Here is a 23,231-nt window from a genome sequence, read left to right as displayed (position 1 = left end):
ATAAATATTTTAAAATAAACATATTAAAATATATCACACTTAAACAGATAAGCAAAGACTAAAACTAGAGGACAGATCAAAAATACACACTGCTTCCCTCCTTCCTTTTAAAGCAAAGAATATAGCAAATACAACAAAGAAAAAATGTGACTTCCATTTATACTCATTATAATTACAAGAGACTTGCTCCTACATTTGTACCCATAATAAAGACTTTGCCTTGCTGAATAAATGTCTTTTCTAAAATACTGATTATTACATAGGGAAAAAAGATTTATTTTTAAAACTGCCTGGTAAGTAGCCCTAATTCTAACAAACCATGCAGTTTTTGCTTTTAGCTAACATGGATAGGTAGGGGCTTTACCTATCATGTGGTTGAGCACCCATACACCAGGCACTCTGTCTGCCTGACCCTGCTCCTCTGAAGAGTCTCATCTAAAACAAGGACTAGGAAACTCCTAGAAGCTCAGCATTTCTGTCCATAGTCACATCTGTTAGGAACAAGCTGGACAAGCCCAAACTTGGGGTTCCACATCTAACATGGAAGCATGAACAATGAAATAACTACATGCTTAATAAGGTATATTATTCTTTCCTTGTGTAAGAAGATTTGAAAGTCAGGAACAGTGACACATGCCTCCTGAACCAGAAGTATTTTAAGTTGGAGGTCAGCCTGGGCGACACTGTGAGTTCATGTCAGCCTAAGCTACAATGGGAGACTCTGCCATAAACAACAACAAAGAATATTCCAGATTCAGTCCCACCTTTGATAGAGCTTTTACTCACATCTACCAATTATCATTTTTAAAAGCTTGTCTCCTCCAATCATAATAGGTAAAATGTCAAATTTCCTCAAAGTAGTTAATACAGTAAGGAGAGGAGAGACTCAAAGAGAGCTGACTGAATTTCTTATTTGAGTACTTACAATTTTTATTTGTTTACTACAGTTAAATCCTGACACACACTATCAGTGATAATTCAAAGGTAACAAATGGCTGGCTTGCCAAGCCACAAGGCCAGGGTGGGAACTCCAGTGACTGGTCCAGTGCCACAGTAGTAAAGGACAGCATTTCTTGTGAAAATCCCACTTATAAGTAGAGGTACTTTCATTTTTCCAAAATCACGGTATTAGCTTATATCCTTTAAATTTCACCGAAAAACAAAGGCTTATGCTATCTTTCAACTTAAAAAAATGAACAAGAGTTATCATGATCATCACATACCTACCTGTTAAAGGATGAAAACAGCAACAATAAAATATGGGGAAAATATGATAAAAAGATAATTATTTTATCTTTTTAAAATAATACTAATATTTTGTTATAAAAACTAAAACTTAATAAAAGGTTTTAGAGATCAGACTCACTTAGGGTTGTCTAAGTCATACACCACCCGGTCAATGATATCATTCTGGTGAATCAGCCTCTCAATATCTTGGGCAATTTTTGTCCTGAAATCATAAAAGACAAATGACAAAAGTTCAAAGTAAGTTTGGAGTGAAAGTGTATAAAATAATAATTGTGTAAAATAAAAATAATCATTCCTTTACTTGTATACAAAAAAATAACACACACAAAAATAAAAATCAGTATATATCAAAGCTTGAGCTTTAAAAACTAACCACATAAAAGACAGCCATGGCAAAACCTTGTAAAGGCAGAGGGTGGGAGGGAAGCTAGCCTAGAATATCTATTAGGCCTCTCCATCAGAAAGCCTATGGACTAACCATTAGACAAGTAATTCTGTGTGCATATTTGGAGATAGAACAGAACCAGAGAGTTAAGACACCCTTCAAGGTTTTAAAACTCATCTAGCTAGGGATTTAGCCCAAGAATCCAACTAGCAGTTATGTTATGGAATATCAGTTTAAGATATGTTACATTCATTTATGCTGTGGAATATTTATTTAATGATGTAAAAATGTGTTGCATTCTTTTATGTGGCATTTGTGTAACTCTGTAAAGCTGTGTTACTTTGCCTGTCTGAAACACCTGATTGGTCTAATAAAGAGCTGCACAGCCAATAGGTAGGTGGGACTGGCAGGCAGAGAGAGTAACCAGGAGTTCGAAATCTAGGGAAGAGAGTGAGGAACAAGAAAAGGAGGAGAGAAGGACGCCAGGGGACAGCCACGCAGCCACCCAGCCAGAATCCCCTTCCTGTGTGGGGAGAAAAAAACTGGGAAGGAGGGAAGCACCAGGAGAAACCAAGGCACAGCTGGGACAGGAGTTCAGACCTCAGGGCAGATGCTGACTCCAGGCTAACTGGCCACCAAGGACTGATGGCATTAATGCAAAGCCATCTCTCAAAGCAATTTTAAGATTTATTGTTATTTTTAAATTGTGTGTGTGTAAGAACCAAATGTGACAAATCTCCCTGGAGCTAGAGGTACTAGTAGCTGTAAACCACCATTGGTGCTGGGGACTGAAGTTGGGCCTTTGCAAGAGTAGCATGTGTTCTAACCACTGACCCATCTGTCCAGTCCCTATAATGAGTTCTTAAGGAAGAAATCCACTATGTGGATTTATTTAACTTCTAACTTTGTTCACGTCAGCTAAAGACAAACAATAGAAATTAGAACTGTGGTTATAGATCTATGAAAAGCAGTGTGAGAAAATTTGCCAAAATGGTTCCAATAAAATTTCAAGAATACACTGAACCCAAACTTGAAGACTTTTTAATCTAGAAAATTTGAAACTACCCCCTACATAAAGATGCTTTTCTGTACTTAAAGAAAGTTAACAACATCATTAATCCTGAAGTGCCTCCCAAAGACCGTAGTTAAAGGCTTGTCACCAACTGGGCTGCCATTCAGAGACTGGAGAACCACTGGAGGGAGGGCCTTGTGGAAGGAAGTTAGGTCATGGGGAAACACCTAAGAGGATACTAAGAACCCCACCCCTTCCTCTCCACCCCTTCCAGCTCTCCTTCCCTGCTACCATGAGGTGAATGGTCTGTTTTATCTGCACTCCCTGCCACTTTGTTCTGCCTTTTCATAGGCCCCACAGCACAGTCCACCAACCACACTCAGACCTCTGAAAACACATGCCAGAATATGCCTTTTCTCTGTATTGGTGGTTGATCACAGACATCTGTCACAATGATGGAAAGCTGTGACAACAATATAACCTAAAGCTCTAAATATGCATAGAACTCATCCTAAATGAAGACCCAGGCATTATGAAGAAAATATTAAAAGGTGTGACACTTAAACATAAAAAGAAACTAAAACATGAGAAAAGTATAAGGTAAAAATTTCTTTATCTACTCAATAGTTAAACATAATTTACTTTTCAATTTATTCTATAGAAAAATAACTCAGTGCATATAAAATAGTCTATAAGGAAAAGGAGCAGTCTGTTAGTTACTCTTCCTGTTGCTGGAATAAGGCAGTTTGAGGAGGGAAGGGTTTCTCGTGGTTTACAGTTCAGGGGTCACTGTCTATCAGGACAGAAAAAGCACAGCAGCAGGAAGCGAGGCCAGGCTGCCACCCTGCAACTGCAGTCAGGAAGCAGGAAATGAAAGCTGCTGCTCAGCTCTCTCTTCAGCCCCAGGCCTTGGAAGGGCTGAGAGTTCTCAATGCAGTTATCTAATCTCTCACAGATATGCCCAGAGGCTAATTTCATGTAAATGTGTCTCACAGGCAAACCCAAAAGCTAACCAAACTGAGATAATCCCTCCAAAGCAGGCTAACTCCTGGGTGGCTCTTTTTATATTTTATTTTTTGGAGGTGGGGGATGTGGCTGGAGGGGTGAATGCACATGTGTGTTTCTACATATGGGCGCACCCATATATGCAAATACCCATGCATATGCATCTGGGTATATGAAGAGTCTCAGGGCTAACACTGGGAATCTTCCTTGATGTTCTCCCCACCTTATTCAATGAGAGCTTACCAATACAGCTAGTCTAGCTAGCCCAGCTTGCTCTAGGGATCTCCTGTCTCCTCCTTCTGAGTACTGGAATTACGAGCAGGCCACCACCCCACTCAGCAGTTATGTGGGTGCTAGAGATCTCAACTCCAGTTCTTGAATTTCCATGGCAAGTACTTTAACCACTGAACCACTTTCTCCGCCTCTCCTAAGAGATTCTAGACCCTATCAGGTTGACAATATTTGCCATCACATTTAGTTTCAAAGATTAAGTTATAGTTCTGTTTTGTGACCCAGTTAGTTTAACCAAGACCATCTATATAACTATTGGATTGGAAGTGTCCACTGGAGCCTGCTGGGTCAGTAGTAGGTACACAACTGAGGGTGATGTTGTCTCCACTCTCTAAATCTATCAGTAGCAAATAGCTCAGCTGTGTCTTGCCCAGATGACATCTACAAGTCCTGCTTCCTACCCTCTGACCTCACATTATTTCTGCCTCCTTTTCCACAATGTCCCCTGAGCCTGAGGAAGAGACTGGGAGGAGCAAGCAGCAGGAGAGGCCTCACAGGAAGAAGGAAACAGACTGCCTGAGAACTCACAGCTGTTGCATTGCCTGATAAAATGAAATGAAAAATATACCACTTACAGTTTTACTGTTACTTTATCATCTACATTGAGTAGATATGCATATGAATCTTGACATTTTCTTTTGCAATTGGGTCAGAGACTTTTCAACAGAATTTATTTATTCTATACTGAATTTTATTTTTAAAAAAATTAGGATCAGTAATTTCACACTACAAAGGCTGTAACAATACAAGAGAACTCTAAATAACACCAAAGCATTCCACAGGATAATTTTTTAAGCAAGGATTTCACTATGCTGCCACGGCTACCCTGGCTCAGCCTCCCAAGTGGCTGGGACCACACAGGCATGTGCCATCATGCCTAACTTACTAAGTAAGGAATGGGTTGCTTTTTTTTTTTCTGAAAGTGACTAAACATTAATTAATTTGATATCTTTCCTTTGTAATGTTACTAGATTCTGACAGGGAACAACATTGGCAAACGACCCATAGAACATCTATCACCTGCTCTACACAGGCTGACAGAAAAGAGGCAGCTGACACGAGCACACTGAAGCCAACGTCTTCAGTGCACTTCAGGAAGCAAGCTTTCTGGGACCTTTATAAACAGCTGGTAGATAGCCATATCTGACTTTTCTGACATGAATGTAAAACTTTAAAGCCTTAAGACTACCTAGCTATAAGGGTCAGCAAATATTTCCTATAAAGGAAAGGACAATGCATATTTTAGGCTTTGAAAGGCACAGGATTTCTGTCACACTCACTCACTTCTGTCACTAGAGGAGAATCACTCAGGTGTCAAGTGAAGCATTAAGTGGTACTAGACATTGCAGGTAAAATGCACCGCTGTGGCTAAAGACATTGTACTCTAGGATGCTCAGAGGCAGACAGCCAGGCCTCCTCCTTCCCAGTGTATGTCCTACTTGCAATAAGAGTGTATCAAAAACTGATGAGATATCATTTTTTAAGTCACCAAAACCAGTTCAGACACACTAAACAGATTTTACACAGGTTTTTTTATGTGCTGAGTATGCACTGGCTGGTGCTAGCAACAATTTCTATGTTTTATTTTTTTTTTGGCACACTAAAAATCACTTACTTCACTTGGTGCTTTTATGAATACCAAATTCTCACACTCTTTATTTCCAGCTACATTTTCAAACAAAATAATGCATCCTTATTGCTTCATCTATAGCCTATTTTAAAACCATGTTTAAACCAAGTATGAATAAAAAAAAATTACTAAATACTGCTAAGACAGTATTTATTCAAATATCATTAAATAATCTTTCAAATTCTTAGGTGCAATCTAAACCAAATTTCTACATTGTATCAGGTTCCTATTATTCTTTCATTTAAATAAGTAACACGCTTACAGAATACAGTAAGCCTATATCATGTGCTCTTTGCACTTGCTGAGAACTATCAGAGAAAGAAGGTAAGTAGGCCCCTTGTCTCAGACTCAAGCATGTTTATCTCAAGTTTCCTCAGAGATCCCCTGTCCTGGAGCAGGCTGATTCCAGGCCCTGTGACAAGAAGAAAGGAGACTAGCAAACAGCTCAAGGGTAGTGAGAACTGCACACTTGAGAACAGCTGTAGGGACATATTCCAACAGGTCACTACTACTTACCCCAGACTATAAAATGCCTGCAGTCACCAGAAAGAGGACACTACCTGGGACTCTAAACTGGTCCTACAGCTCACTGTTTCAACAGGGCTTCTCTGGCCATTTCTGTTGGATTTCTAAGTGCCTGATTTGATGTTCTATTATCTTTCTGCTACTTGCTATGTGTTTGTTCTTGTATACACCTAATGAACTTACTTACTCAAAATCCAAAGTATAGCAATCATAGATCATTCTCCAGACACAACTATCAACAGGGACAATTTCAGAGCAACCAAAGCATCCTACCAGTGTATCTTAATTCACAGTAGTATTTTCCTAGAGACCCCAAACAGAATTTTTAAGTATGCCTTACATTTTGACAATGGTCTTACTTAGGAGGAAGAAGAAGTCTGCAACTCACCTTTGTACACCATAAGGCCTTTCTAAAATAGGCTCTTTGAATGGAGGTGGAATGTGACCAAAATAATCAGGATAAGCCACCTCTGAATATTCTGGAACAGACTTGGTATTTTTCACAATCTCAATGTAGAGGTCTGAGTCATGGAGTGTTGGTCCATCGGGGACGTCAACAGAGGCGGGCTGTTCTGCTGATGAGTTGGACTCACTGTCGTCGTCATCCTCAGTTTCGACTCCAGTACAACACAGTTTCCCAAGCTGTACTGCCCGCCCTTCAAACAGAGTACTTCCACATGTTGCCACATGTGGACACGCTTTCGTGCATGAGAGGACAGTGAGAGGGAGACCACAGTCCTTCCTTATTCCTGCAGTCAAGCCTGGGGCTACTTGTGAAGGAATATTCTGCAATGTGATTCGGTCTAAGGCCTTCACAATGTCACTGCTGAATGTGTGAACTGAAGAAGCAGTTCTGTTCTGACCACCCAGCTGCTGTGGCAGTGTCCTGTCACTGCCTTTGGCTTCGTCCTTGGCTTCTTCTCCCTTAGGAGACACTTTCTCCTTCATCACAGCTCCTCTCTTTACACTACCTGAATTCCCAGACGCTTCCTCTCCAGCTGTAGGGACAACAATAGGGCCTCGAACTTTCCCCTCAAACACAAAAGGTTTGGGTTCTTTAGAGATTAATTCATAGTCCTGTTTAAGAAAAAAGTAAGTTTAATCTGTTATCTGTCAGTATTAAAATATGCTAATAAAAGTAAGATCATATTTGTTTCACATGCTCCTTCAGAAACCTAACATCTTTTTCTGACCTCCATGGGCTCCCGACATGCATGTGGTGCACATAACAAACATGCAGGCAAACACTCATACACATTAAAAACACACACACACACAGAGAGAGAGAGAGAGAGAGAGAGAGAGAGAGAGAGAGAGAGAGAGAGAGAGAGAGAGACTGGGAGACAGTGCAACAACAGATGCCTGCTTAGTGGGCAAGAGAACCGGAGTCCAATCCTCTTTTGCCCTGCAAAAAGAGACTTCTTTTTGCTGCCTAAAAATGACATTCATTTCACTTCCAGCCAGCAACTGAATAAGCAAGGTTTATACATCTGGGAACAAAGTGGATATTGGTCAGGATGCAGACACATCTAGCTGTCATAGATTTCAATGGTTAATATTGAAAGCAACTAATTTTACATATTCTTAATGTCATATGATATTCCAGGAACTGATTCAATGATGGCTGAATAAGATTCTTTCAAACACTATTAAGAGAATCAATAAACTTTTATAATCCTCAATAATATATCATTAAATATTTCTTCTTACTATTCAGGCATACACTTCAAACTCTAAAACTTAAAATGAGAAAGACAATCAAGTATGAGAACAACTCTTGGCAATAAATCCAGTTATGTAAATAAAAACAAAGTGCTATTTCCCTAACATATAGGACTAAAATAATTAACACCTATAACTTAATGGCAAAATACACAACACACTAATAAGTGCATATTGCCTTACTTACCTGAAGTAGCATAGTTCAGGAGCTCTGACTCTCAGATAGATATGTCTTTACTTGCTACATTTAACTCAGACCCAAATTAGAACCAAACATGCTAAGGAAATAACCAAGAACAAGCTGGCCACCCGTTTACATTGTTACATCACTGGAGGCTGTACAGGAGCCCATCAAGCCTAGCTAGGTGGTAAACTAGGATTAGGACATGGGAATCTAAATACAGATGTGTATCACAATTTGGAAAGGAGAAGTAGCTTGGAAAATCTAAATCAGTGGTTCTCAACCTTCCTAATGCTGTGACCCTTTAATACAGTTGCTCATGTTGCAGTGACCCCAACCATAACATTATTTCCTTGCTACTTCCTAACTGTAATTTTCTACTGTTAGGAACTGTAATGTAAATAGCTGATATGCAGGATATCTGATATGCAACCCCTGTGAAAGGGTCGTTCGACCCCCAAAGAAGTTGTGATCCACAGGTTGAGACCCCCGATCTAAATCCTAACCTGACACCCATTATAAAAAAATTATAAAAATTACTCTACTGTACTCCCACACTAAAGCTATAACTTGTATAGCATTATATATCCCTATATGCATATAACTATAGGAAAATAGGTGAAGTCATTATATTCTAGCTAATCAATTCCTACCCAAAACCACTATAACATTACTTGACTGCTTTGATTTAGAAAGTATTCATCTTCAAATGGTTCAAGTGAAACCAAATACATTAAAAAAGATTAACTCAACAGCTGTTCTAGGTTAAATGGAAGAAAAACTTACTCACTCTATATTCTTCACCAAATGCTCTTCCTAGCTCCCTCTCCTTCCCTCACTGCTTCCCAGTTGACCTCCCCTGCTCACCCCAACTCCTTTCTCCCTGACTCCTGACCTCCTTCTACTCTCAGTTTCAAAGTTCCAATGAGCTTCAAACCTACAAGAAGGACAAAGAATGAGGAGACAAGAGGTTAACTTTCACTGTACTCCAAGGCTCCTAAGTTTACTCCCAAAGACAAAAGAAAAACTGGCAAATAGTTCTCATTTATGTCTCATTTATAAACTCACTGTAATCTGTCTTTAATCAACTGTAATTAAGGATATGGGATTTGGAGAGCAACAACATTTATAGCAAAAGCTACTCAAGTCTTTGAGGTTAGCTAGCCCAAACACATACTTTTTGGCCTTGATTTCACTGTGTAAACCGAGCTGGCAGTCTGAACTCACAGAGATCTACTTGGATCTGTTTTCCTGGTGCTGAGATTAAAGGTGCATGCCACCATGCCCAGCCAAACTTAGACACTTTAAAATCAGACTTAAGAACCCAGCACAGTCAAAACAGAGAAAACAAAAAACTACATCTACTAACTGCCAACAATTCAGTCAACATGGTGTGTTGTATAACCCAAGCTGAATCACTCTGTCACAGTAAATGAGAATAAGAAATGCTAAGAATAACTGCACTGTACTGTCGGGGCGGCAGGCTGCCCGCTCTGTCCTGACTGCTGCTGTGTTACAGGGGTACCAAGGGAAGGGTAGAGCTGCACAACTCTTCAGCACTACGAACACAAGGAAGACTGCGGTGTGCTTTTATAATGCCATTTTAAGAATGTAAGACAAAATTTTAAAAAGCAAGCCAAAGTGCTGAACCGAAGTGATTATAAAATGTAAAAACTAGCCCAATGCTCTCTCTTTTTACAGGTCATCAACTCAGCTTGAAATGTCAATATTACGGTCCCATATCATCCAGGAAACCAAGACGAATGCCATTTTTTTCAGAAATGAAAAATGGCAATTACGTGCATAAAGGAGAAAAAATGAACCTTTTATTAAAACCAGGTAAGACCAAACGTTCTATATTTATACCTGAAAATCATCAACAAGCTCAGGAAAGAGGTGTTCATACATTTTTAGTTCTTCTATTGTTCGTCCTGGCACTTGTTGTGGTTTTAATTTGTTAATATCTGTTTCAATATCATCATTCTGAAATAATAAAACATGTCATTAGTATAAAAATACAAAAATGTTAGAGACTATATTTTATATTTGAAATGTTCCAAAATATTATTACTTACGGTTAGTAAATAATTACTAATAAAGTTTATATTCAATTTAATTGTAAATCAGTTCTTTTAATTAATTGGAGATTATCATTGGTGCTGATTTTGTTGTTTGGTCATGGTTAATCTTAATGTAACAGACAAGAGTTTTCAGGCTCGTCAAGACAAAATAAAAATAAAAATACAAAAAATAAAGATCACATATGCTCTCTTCAATGTCCCTATCATTCTGCTGTAAAGTAAAACTCAAGAAAATTAAATTGAAAGCATTTATATAGAACAAAAATGGTAACAAAGTAGCTAACATTCGATGGCATGCACTAAACTCCCTTATGTAAGTCATTCTGTACAACACTATAAAGTAGAGATGCTTATTTTATCTCCACCATCTGACTGAGGATGAGGAGTGATGTGCACCAAATGTTAAGGAGCTTACAATTAGACAACCTGGAATGTAAAGCTAGTTAAAGAGGTTCCAAAGTATACATTATATAGCCAGTGTGATTTTTTTTTTCAGGTACAAGTGCCCAAAATGTGCCTTTAAGGAAAAAGAAAAGGGGGGGGATAAACCCCAACTATGTCCTCAAACAAAAAAGACATGTCATCAATTTTGTCCCTAAATTCTTTATCTTGTATTTTTGAGTCTCACTATGTAACCCTGGCTGTCCTCTTTAAGCTCTTTAAAGAGTTGATGTGCCTCATGACAGGAAGGCAAGTGTTAGTTCACCTAGGACCCACAGTACCCTCTAAGATCCTTAACAGCTTACCTCTCACAAACTCATAACTTTCACAGATGGGTAAGGAGGTACAGAAAGACCAGTTACTAATTTTCAAGTGGGTCTCATTTTTAATTTCCTATTTATCATATTGTCATAAACTACTTCATTTCCATCCTAAAGCAAATTTATTTTATTATGTTTAAATCCTTCATGTATAGTACCTAATATATATGAACATTAACTAGTAATCTTAAGGAAAAATATATGATATTTCTCAAGATTATATGTTTGGGAATTTGCTTTTATTTATATAATCAATAAATAAAATTTTGTAATTCCCATTAATAAGAAATTTGTTTTATTTGCATATCATCACTAACATATAATTATTACTCTGTGAGTATATAATTTCACTTAAGTTTTTATCTATGAACAAATAATGTTTTAATTTTCTTGATGAACATGTAATCATCCAAAGTAAAAAATACCAAGTTATTTCTTCTTGCAGGGCACACGCCTTTAATCCTATCTCTTGGGAGGCAGAGGCAGGTGGATCTCTGAGTTCCAGGCCAGCCAGGACTGCACAGAGGCATATGGCTCGCTGTTAGGAACGACCACTCTAGCATTAGAAAGGGAAAGAGTGTGCGGACTCGTGCTGGTGAGGAAAGGCGGTCTGGAAGCCGACCACCAACCACAGCAGAGCAGCCCCAGGTTTCCCACTGCAGCACAGCCGTTCTCGAAGAACCTGTGGATCCTCCCTAGAGGCGAGCAAAACTGAGGCTGCCCAAGTGCAACAGCCAACCTAAGTCAGAGGCAGAGGCTCGTGCAGCTGCAGCTCGAAGTCTTGGCCAATGCATCATGGACTTGAAGAGGACATTTCAGTAAAACACATAGCAGTGGTGAGGAAGTGGACCCTCCACCACACTGCCTGGCCCCTTGCATACATAGCCTTCTGTGCCTTGTCTACACTGCTGTGAGGATTTGATGGTTATAGTGCATGAAAAGCTTGGATTGGCACACGGTTAAGTGTTCAATAAATACTATTTTTTCATTCATAACCATAAATGTTTTGTTAAGGTGAAGTAGACAATATGTGAGCAATCACTGTCCCTGTTAACTCAGTGGAAAATGGACACCAACAATTGTTTTTCAAAGATACCCCTGTCAAGAGCAAAGAAATTTATGGAAATGTTTCAGATGAATGGACCAAGTGAGAGACAAGGAAACGCAGTATATGAGGCTAGATCCAGCAGCAGAGAGGGTAAAAATCCTCACAAAGGACATTACAAGAGCAAATGATAAACTGGACACAGATGGCAAGTTGGTAGAACATCAATAGTTGTCCTGCAGTTATGGTGTATGTTCATGAGTGAAGGTCCAAAAGAGCTGACGTATCTAACCCACTCTCAAATACCTGTTTTTGAGCATGTGCATACATGCACACAGTTTTCTAGCAGCCAAATCAGTCACTGTTCAAATTCTCCTAACTCCCTAATCTTTATACTCTTAACCATCACAGGTATTTTTAATTAGAACTATGAGAAGTAAAGAATCAACTATACCAAGTATACTTCAATGTTTATTACTAAAATATTAGTAGAAATTCATATGCTAATCTCATGAATTTCACTACCCCAAAGTACCCTGCAAAAACTCCCAAATGCATTTCAACACCCCTCCTCTTCCCTGAGAATGTTATTCACATCTGGGAACCTACCAATTCCATTGCTTATGTTAGGTCCAAACACCCAGTTACACAAGAATTATCTTAACATCAAAGTCTGCCCTATTTTTCTTTGTGATCACATCAGTGGTAATGAAATTAGTTCTGTATTATTATTAAGATACCTCTCCAAGTATTCTAGACTCTGGAAAGTCAAATACATAGTGTGCCCCAATTTTAAGGTAGTATTCCAAGATATTTTTAAGTATTATTTATTTTTAATTCATGTATATGAATGTTTTGTCTGCCTGAATATATGTGCTCTGCATGTGTGCCTGGTACTTGCAGAGGCCATAAGCAGTGTCAAGTGTGGTGATATTGTGTTCCCCAATATATTGTGCACCTAATAAACTTATATGGGATCAGAAAAGAGAACAGGCACTAGATAGACATAGAGACCAGAAAATGGTGGTCTTTAATTATATCACTTGGGAGGCAGATATCCATGTGGATCTCTGAGAGTTCAAGACCACACTAGGAACAGAGTCAGGTGTAGTGACACACACCTTTAATCCCAGGAAGTGATGGCAGGAAGCAGAAAGGTATACAAGGCGTGAGGACCAGGAACTAGAGCCTGGTTAAGATTTTAGGTTTTTGGCAGCAGTTCAGCTGAGATCCATTCAGGTGAAGACTCAGAAGCTTTCAGTCTGAGGAAACAAGATCAGCTGAGGAACTGTAGAGGTGAGGTGGCTGTGGCTTGTTCTGTTTCTCTGATCTTTCAGCATTCACCCCAATACCTGGCTCCAGGTTTGTTTTTATTAACAAGACCTTTTAGAAATTCGTCTCTAGTCAAGTCCCATGGAGCTAGAGTTACAAACTTTTATGAACTGCCAAGTGGATGCTAAGCATTAAATCTGGTCCTCTGCAAGAGCAGCAAGCACTCTTCAGTGCTGAGCCACCATCTCTCCAACCCCAATAGTCCAATACAAGAAAGAAAGAAAAAACAGAATCAGGCAGAGGTAAAATTAGCTCTCCCCTTAAAGCAGGCAGTAAGCAAGTTAAGCAGCTGACAATCAAAGAGACCACTTTTCTGAAGATGCTGTAATGACTCCTCTGCACCAAATAAAATAGAGAAGAGTCTCTGAGCTTCCAGACATAGCACAACACTGAGAGCACACCAGCCTCTTCAGCTGAACAACTCAGGTATAAGCAACAGCTTTACATTTCCTCTTAAGAATTGTGACATCATCACTAAGCACCTCTGTTACAGACTATATTTTTACAGCCCCACAAGATTGCTGACAGAAGGAATAAACTGCCACAGCAGTCACAAGCCGCTCTCCTTAGAGCCCTTATGTTTCCAAAGCTAAGTCAGAAAGCTTAAAATCTTTTTCTTCAGGGCCAATGGCCAGTACATTAGGGCTGTTTTCTAACCAATAGATTCAGCTACAATAGAAAGACGTGGATAAAACATTTTATCTATAGTCTTATGCATCAACAAATCTATTTTAAAGCTGAGATATACAATTTATAAAGTTTACTAATGATAATGTACCAACCTTAAAATTTTGATCTAGGTCATCTTCATTTTCTACTTCATTTTCAGCTTCTAAATCAGCATCGTCATTGTCGTCACTTTCATCCACCACATCATCCACTGTGATACAAAAGACATGTCAGTCAGAGGCAAGGACCTACGAGGCAGACGCGCACAGTGTGCACAAAGCATCCAACCGCCAAGGAAAGGCAAGGAGATTTCTTTTATAATTGAATTATCATGTTCATCTACTCAACAAATTTTTTTCTTTCTTTTTTTTGTTCTTCAACAATTTCATATTAGGTTTTGTTTTTGTTTTCTGTTTCCTTTTTCGATTCCTTACTTAAAATATCTATAAATATATCTCAACCCTAGAAACCAGAGAAAGTATGTGGAAGGGCCCTAAAACTTGGAAAACTACAAATTAATTGTTTTACTACTGATGTTCTCAGTTACAAATCTAATAATGTCCTATGTTACAGTAGCCCAAATGAAGTATTCTGATTCACTTCATTCCTTGGCAATTATTTATTTCACTGACCATGTGCCACATACTGTGTTACAAACTAGGAACTTTTTAAAGATATAATTACTGCCCTAAAGGAGGAATGCCAGGCAGACAGTAAATGGCCACAAACGACACAGGGCCAAGGGATGACTATTGAGCACTTCACAGGGCAGCACCTGAAGGAGACCCAGGGGCTGCACAGTGAGGCTCTAAGAGGAAGTATAACAAAGTGAGATGATCGTTTTGATGTCTAGTCTCTTGAGTTCCTTATATATTCTGGATATCAGTCCTCTGTCAGATGTGGGGTTGGTGAAGACCTTTTCCCATTCTGTAGTCTGTTGTTTTGCCTTGTTGACCGTATCCTTTGCTCTACAGAAGCTTCTCAGTTTCTTTCAAGAGGTCTCATTGATTGACTGTTTCTCTCAGTGTCTGTGCTACTGGTGTTATATTTAGGAAGTGATCTCCTATGCCAATGCGTTCAAGACTACTTCCTACTTTCTCTTCTAGCAGGTTCAGAGTAGCTGGATTTATGTTGAGGTCCTTGATCCATTTGGACTTAAGTTTTGTGCATGGTGACAGATATAGATCTATTTGCAGCCTTCTCCAGGTTGATATCCAGTTATGCCAGCACCATTTGTTGAAGATGCTTTCTTTTTTCCATTGTACACTTTTGGCTTCTTTGTCAAAAATTATATGTTCATAGATGTGCGGATTAATGTCAGGGTCTTCAGTTCGATTCCATTGGTCCACATGTCGGTTTTTATGCCAATACCAAGCTGTTTTTTTATTACTGTAGCTCCATAGTAGAGCTTGAAGTCAGGGATTGTGATGCCTCCAGAGGTTGTTTTATTGTACAGGATTCTTTTGGCTATCCTGGGTTTTTTGTTTTTCCATATGAAGTTGAGTAGTATTCTTTCCAGGTCTGTGAAGAATTGTGTTGGTATTTTGATGGGGATTGCATTGAATCTGTAGATTGCTTTTGGTAAAATTGCCACAGTCCAATTAAGAAATGGGCTATAGAACTAAACAGAAAATTCTCAACAGAGGAAACTCAAGTAGCTGAAAGACATTTAAGGAATTGCTCAACATCCCTAATCATCATGGAAATGCAAATCAAAACAACTCTGAGATACTACCTTATGCCTGTCAGAATGGCTAAGATCAAAAACACTGAAGACACCTTATGCTGGAGAGGATGTGGAACTAGGGGAACTCTCCTCCACTGCTGGTGGGAATGCAAGCTTGTACAACCACTTTGGAAATCAATATGGCGCTTTCTTAGAAAATTGGGAATCAATCTCCCCCAAAATCCAACTATACCACTCTTGGGCATATACCCAAGGAATGCTTAATCATACCACAAGAGCACTTGCTCAGCTATGTTCATATCAGCATTGTTTGTAATAGCCAAAACATGGAAACAACCTAGATGCCCTTCAACTGAAGAATGCATAAATAAAATGTGGCACATATACACAATGGAATACTACTCAGCAGAGAAAAATGACATCATGAGGTTTGTAGGCAAATGGATAGTTCTAGAAAAAATCACCCTGAGTGAGGTAACCCAAACTCAGAAAGACAAATATGGTATGTACTCACTCATAGGAGAATACTAGATGTGGAACAAGGATGACTGGACTGCTACTCACATCACCAGGGAGGCTACCTGGAAAACAGGACCCCAAGAAAGACATGGGGATCGTCCAATGACAGAAGTGGCTTAGATCTACATGAACAGCCTAGACATGAGTGGGAGTAATGAAGGGTGAGGGTAGAGGGAAAGAGAGCCTGTGGGAGTGGGAGATCCCAGCTGGATCAAGAACAGAGAGGGAGAACAGGGAATAGGAGACCATGGTAAATGAAGACCACATGAGAAAAGGAAGAAACAAAGAGCTAGAGAGGCCCACAGAAATCCACAAAGATACCCCCACAAAAGACTGCTGGCAATGGTCGAGAGACAGCCCGAACTGACCTACTCTGGTGATGGGATGGTCAAACACCCTAATAGTTGTGCCAGAAACCCTATCTAACGACTGAGGGATCTGGATGCAGAGATCCACAGCTAGTCCCAAATGGAGCTCTGGGAGTCTAATGAGCGAGAAAGAGGAGGGTTTATATGAGCGAGAATTGTTGAAACCAAGGTTGGATAAAGCACAGAGACAAATAGCCAAACGAATGGAAACACATAAACTATGAACCAAAGGCTGAGGGGCCCCCAACTGGATCAGGCCCTCTGAATGGGTAAGACAGTTGATTGGCTTGATCTGTTTGGGAGGCATCCAGGCAGTGGGACTGGGTCCTGTGCTCAGTGCATGAGTTGGCTGTTTGAAACCTGGGGTTTATGCAGGGACGCTTGGCTCAGTCTGGGAGGAGGGGACTGGACCTGCCTGGACTGAGTCTACCAGTTTGATCTCAGTCCTACAGGAAGGCTTTGCCCTGGAGGAGGTGGGAATGGTGAGTGGGCTGGGGGGAAGGGGAGGGGGGCAGGAGCGGGGAGAACAAGGGAATCCGTGGCTGATATATAGAACTGAATGATACTGTAAAATAAAATAAAAGGAAAAAAAAGAATGCTATTTTTAAAAAAAAGAAAGTGAGATGATAGGATATTGGGAAAATTAATATGACTGACATGTAGAGTGTGCTTGGGAAATTTAAATAAACAAGTGAGATGGGATGGATATTACACTGTCTGCCAAGTCAGTTAGATTTTAAACCTACAGAACATAACCACAAGATTTCCAAGAAAAGAATGGCTTGATATAACTTGCATTTTCTGGCAGGTATAAGAGGAGAACATATGAGTGAAGTAACACCAATCAAGAGGGACAGTTAAGGCTAAGGGAATGAAAGAAACAGCTTGAAGAAACACTCACAGAGTTCCATGTAAAAGGATATGGAGCATAACTATGGAGAGACAGGAGTAAAGCACCAGGCTGCTCACAGAGTAATGGCACTTTCAACCCAAAACATTCTTCAGGAAAAAATGCACTAAATTCAACAAAGGCCTATTGCAAACAGAAAAAATACCTGATTCAATAGTGTGGGAAATCAGAGTTTAGAAATGCAGAAAAAAAATGTTTTTAATTTGAGGCCAAATGTTCCAAGTATTTTCCTTTAGGTACATGCTCCAAATGTGAAACATCATACAGCTTCAGAACACCTGACACTTTCTTACAGCATTGCATTGCTAAGAATTAACTATACCTTCAGCATACAATCAAAACCAGTGGCTATAAATCAAAGCTGTCATCTGCTTTCTTGTATATATTAACCACAGCAATGCAGGAAACACTTCTACATATCTTTCTGATAGCTAGTAAGATGATAGCATCACTGGAATACCACCATTAAAGGAAAAGGACTCAAACTATAAACAAAGGAATTGTTTTCACTATGCCTATAAATAAGGTCCAATCCCCCTCTATGTGTTGTATGTATTAGATCTCTAAAGCTAATCTCTAAGGCTAGCCTACAGGTGTGGATATATCTTTGTATAGAGATACATTTTTTAGGCGTTTAGGTATGTGATATGCAGTGTGTATAAAAGTTTGATTTTATAAACATGCAGACACAGATTAGGAAAACAACTATATTTTATTCATTTTCCTTGTACCTGGTGCTTTTAAATTTTCTGTCATGGTTTCCTGGGTAACACTGTAATGATATCCTCCACAATTCATCCATCTAGCCTTCTCAACAAGTAAGTCCTTTCTTTTTCTATCTTACTGACCTACATGATTTGAGATATATCTTTTAATATCTCATTACTATTTCTGAGGTACAGTATAGACAAAAGTTTGTAACACTGTTCAAAATAACTGCCAATTTCCTTAATAAATTTTATCTGGAATCTCTTCATGGTATTTACTGAAATAACTGGTTGGTTTCCATTTTTTGACCTACTAATAATAAACTTCACCCATTTTAATATTACAGTGAACTTCGTTTCTTAAAAATAACCAGGATGTCTTACACAAATAAACACTGCCCGGTTCAATCTGCTCTACTGTAAGATTTGTACACTTGTTTTGATTAGTGAGATTTAGCTGCGTGCTGTCTCCGGTAACCCTTACCAGGTTTTGCTTTCAGCCCATGCTAACTTCTAGACTTTTCTTTTTTTTCTATGCTCTGGAAAATAAAGCATGGGAAAATTCCTTGAAAGTTGAGAGAACTAATCTATGATGTCATCAACAGTCGATATCACCAAACAAACTTGACGACATACTCCATTTCAGGTTTTTTATTATTCCAGTCAGTTTTAATCAATTATATGTCCCTAAAATACTATTTCAATTATATATTCAAATTGTTTTAATTAATTATATGTCCCTAAAGTACTATTTCAATTATATTTCAATTAAATGTATTGTAAATAATCAATTAAAATGTATTAAGAGTGTTCTCTGTAGCGTGACTTTGATTTACATCATCTCCTCGTTTAACTTGCCAGGTACTCAGAGGCACACTTACTCATCTACTGACTACTTCACTGATCACAGCCTTGACTTCACCCTGCCGTGCAGCATATGTGTGGTCCTGTCTCATGCTCACTTCCTTCTGGGTCTGTACTCTGTAATAGTGCTCCTTATACACATTTTCTATTTTCCTGTCAAGCTTTCCACACCACTTCTTTAACTCTCCAGTAAGTATCTGCTCTTTCACACAGTGTAAGAGTCCTGATCTTTTAATACAATGTTGTTGTGGTTGCTTTTGACTTTTTGTTTGAGACAGTATCTCGTTGTGTAGGTCTAGCTGGCCCAGAACCCACTGTGTACACCTGGCCGGCATCAAATGAACCCACTGTGTATAGCTGGCCGGCATCAAATGCAGAGATCTGCCTATCTTCTGCCTCCCAAGTGCTGGTAATAAAGGTCCTACCACAGCAGCCTTTAATAAGAATATTTTATCTCTTTAGATTTACTATCAAAACTGACATGCTTGCTCATGTTTCACAGTCAGATCTCTAAAAGGTTTGTTATTCATCTCTGAAACTCCCTTGCTTTTACATAGCAGTGGTGGGTTCATTCAAGAGAAACAAAGGCCCCCAAAGTTTTACCCAGAATGACACAGGGGCAGTCTCTGATGTTAGCCTGTGTGGTCCTAGGGGCCAATGGGGCCAAGCTGAACACCTCTTGTTGAGTATGTTACAAATGAAAATGTACATTTCTTCAAGTGCCATTTTAGAAATGCAAGAATTATATTGGGAAATCTATCAACATGAAATTTATTTGTTCATGTACAAGGCTCTGCTTATGGTAATATTATGAGCCTTGTACCAAAACTGGTTGTTATGTCATAATATTAATGCAGTGACTATTAGGTATTACAGAGTGGGCAAGTTCTAGCATTTAATACAACTGTTCTTCTGTGGGGCCCTCTGCATTCTCAACATCTGAATTCATCACTTGACAGGCTGGATCAATACTTCATTCATCACTTAAGGAAGGGCACATAATATATACAGCTCTACACCCACATATCTAAGAACACACCACCTTCAAGATGGAAGCTAGTGAAGGTTTAGAAACCTCAGATCAGAACTTTTTCCTTCAGATCTTCATAGATGGTACTTCACTATCTTTTGGCACTCAAGAAGGCCAGTCCTGAGTCTAGCTCTACCCACTCAGCAAATAATAAATGTACCCTATAATCGTCATACAATTTATAAAGGATACTAAAGAGAAAATAGGGGTTAAAACTGTAGTTGTGATAGAGATCTATTCCATTTTGTCCCTGGGTCATGACAGTTGCCAAATCCCCTGGGATTTCCTGGGTGGCAGGAATGTCTTCTGCTCTAATGAAGAAACCCTAGGTAGCTTCAAGATGGAGGCTGGTGACATGACTAAACAAAGGGCTGGGGATTTCAACCCTGTTTCTCAGCCTCTGAGGAGGGAAGGAGGACCTACAAACTAATTAGTCATCAACAATCAATGGTTTAATCAATCATGCCTATTTGATGAAACCTCCATAAACTTTCTAAAGAATGTGGCTCAGAGAGCTTCCGGGGTAGTGAACACATCAAGATGTTAGGAGGAGGATGTGCTTGCAGAGAGCGTGAATCCTATGCTGCACTTCCTTCTGACTATACCTGAATTGTAACCTTTATAACAAACAATGTACACAGTGTTCCTGGCTGGTGTGAGCTGTCCTAGCACAAATCTATATCTAGCAAATGATCAATACTGACAGTGTTGTGGAAACTCCCTAACAACTTTATAGTCACTCCAAAAGAGAGGAAGCCTGGGCATACAACAGGTATCTAATGTGGAAGTCTTGTGAGATGGAGCTCTAGTTCTATGGTGTCCATACTAAGTCAGGTAGTTGGGAAATGGACTAAAATGACAACATTCATCTAATCATCCAAAAGTGGAGAATTTTTTGATATAATGCCCAAGAAACAGTCCAGACCTATTCCAGAGGAACTCCCATGTTAGCTAAGGAAGGCTAAAATATAATTCTGACACACTAGAAAGGAATGGAAAACAGAATAAGGACATCCTCCTTGGCCAAGGAGTCTACAGAAACTTCCCATCCCATTTGAATGAAGGCTTGTGAGTTAACAACTAAACACATTTCTAGTTTAGTGATTCATCAAATCTGAGAAACATACAGAAAAGGATCCCACAGAAAAATATCACCTTTCTCATTTTTTCCCATGCCTGGTGAATTCACTACACTGCAGGTGAACTTTCACTATCCCTTAATCTGGACTCTGACTAAACATCACTCTGAGAATGTATTCTACTTGCTCCCTGCTGTTACTTCCTGTTGCATCATAGAAGAGCTTCCCCAGCCTTCCACCAGCCAGAACCACCATTTAACACCTACAGTGCACACCTCGTCATTCCTACATTTAGAGGGGGAAAGAAAGATGTCCAAAACTCCAATTAATGCACCACTGGAGCCAGAGACACTGCACTGGAGAGGAAGAAGACTGTGCTGGTCCTCGGCCTTCCTCTACCACATCAGGGTAACTGCTTCCTAAAGTCTCCTCTTGCCCACCTGTCAGAATCCTACAAATGTCCTCACTTTCAAAGTCTGTGAGAAATTTCAGAAGACCAGAAAGAAGGAATCATAAAACTATTTCACTCAGCTATCTTACTCAGAACTTTCTAGACTCAATCTTGTTGACTTTTAAACTTTGTATTTTTTTTAATTTTAATACACACACACACACACACACACACACACACACTCCTGTAGAGGTCAGGGGATAACTTGCCAGACTCCATCTTCTTCCACCATGTGTGTCCTGAGGATTGAACTCAATTCATCAGGCTTGGTATAACATGCCATTACCTACAAGCTATTTCATCAGCCTGACTTTTGAAAGAAGTTTCTAAATGATTCATTTTGGATTTTATGTCAACTAAATCTGTGTTTAGATAATTCATTTTTTTAATTAATAATAATATACCTTATTTAATAAATCCATATTAAGGATTAAAAACTAATGATTACTTGAAAACTTTTAAAACATTTATTTCAAGTATTTTGTAAATAATAAAAAAATTTAAAAATTTCTTCAAAGATATAATTAATTAGAAAACAGAATTCTATGAATATCCATGTAAGCATTGCAGCTCGGATAGAAAGTTATCCTGGTAGTCAGGAGCCAAGGAATACCACAAAGTCATGATAAGCATAGCAGCTTACAGCTCTGCTTGAGAGAAAGATTTCCCCAAAGCAAGCATAACAGCTCTGCTCCAGCAGGGGAGGAGGATCTGCCCAGCGAAGTTCCCTCTCTCTGCTCTCTGTTCTCTGCTCAGGTCCTGGGAATGTAACAACTCTGCTCTGTCAGGGGAAAGCTTCCCCTGCAATCGTGTTACAGTTCTCTATATCTGAGCTCCACTCTGGCAAAAATGCCACACCAAAACAAACCTGACTCAAGAGATTTATCGGGAAGGAAGAATCTAGGAGGGTGGCTGCCTCAGGTGAGCAACAGCAGCAAACTGAACAAGGTTCAGACCTTATGTAGGATTTCATCGGAGATCGAGACAGGGTTTCTCTGTGTAGCTTTGCGCCTTTCCTGGAACTTGCTTTGTAGCCCAGGCTGGACTCAAACTCACAGAGGTCCTCCTGCCTCTGCCTCCCGAGTGCTGGGATTAAAGGCGAGCGCCACCACTGCCCAGCAGGATCAGTGGATTTTGTGGTGTGGTTCTGGGGCAAGCTCAGGGATTGCTGCAATTTCAAGCCCTAGAACTGAGGTCAAGTCAGGATCAGGGTTTTTTTTCTTTGGCGCAGGTCTCAGGTCAGGGGCAGAGCATTTTTTCCTTGGCCCTTTTTACCCTACAATCCATAACTACTTCTCTTTTCCACTTTAGTAAATACCACCAAAAACAAAAACCACTTTGGAAAGTTTCAATTCTTCCTTACTACATACCTACAGTGTTACACTAAAAATGAAAAGCAGCCTACCTCAAATAATTTCACTCTTCTTCCAAGTAAATTATTTGTTCAATTCTTGCTAATTTTGGTGATTAGGTTTTTAACTTATGGGAGGAAAAATCAGGCCGGCAATGGGACTCAGTGGGATTGCCTGATCTTATGTTTGGTCCCTGGGACCCATGTGGTGAAAGGAAAGAACCAACTTCTGAAGGTTGTCCTTTGACCTTCACATGTTCACTGTAGCATGAGCATAAATGCATGAGGCACACACAATACACATACACACCCATATCATCATCATCACCATCATCATAATATGCAATAAATTCTTTTAAAGCTACACAGGTAATCCTA

General features: G+C 39.4%; 1 protein-coding gene across 13 annotated transcripts in view; it reads right to left on the bottom strand.

Annotated features, from left to right (window-relative positions):
• Agtpbp1 (ATP/GTP binding protein 1) overlaps positions 1 to 23,231 on the bottom strand; it is a 171,188-nt gene that overhangs the window by 92,079 nt on the left and 55,878 nt on the right. For all 13 annotated transcript variants that reach the window (XR_005091537.1, XR_005091536.1, XR_003733793.2 and 10 more), the window contains 4 exons: positions 14,001 to 14,098; positions 9,866 to 9,982; positions 6,485 to 7,173; positions 1,367 to 1,450 (listed from right to left, as the gene is read on the bottom strand). Coding sequence is in view for 9 of the 13 variants with exons in the window: in XM_037205673.1 (XP_037061568.1) it covers positions 1,367 to 1,450; positions 6,485 to 7,173; positions 9,866 to 9,982; positions 14,001 to 14,098 (988 nt within the window). In the remaining 4 variants the exon portion in view is untranslated. The remainder of the gene's footprint in view (positions 1 to 1,366; positions 1,451 to 6,484; positions 7,174 to 9,865; positions 9,983 to 14,000; positions 14,099 to 23,231) is intronic.

This window comes from Peromyscus leucopus, chromosome 5 (genome assembly GCF_004664715.2).
Source record: "Peromyscus leucopus breed LL Stock chromosome 5, UCI_PerLeu_2.1, whole genome shotgun sequence".
In the NCBI taxonomy this organism is placed as follows: Eukaryota; Metazoa; Chordata; class Mammalia; order Rodentia; family Cricetidae; genus Peromyscus; species Peromyscus leucopus.
This window is presented reverse-complemented; position numbering and strand designations above follow the sequence as displayed.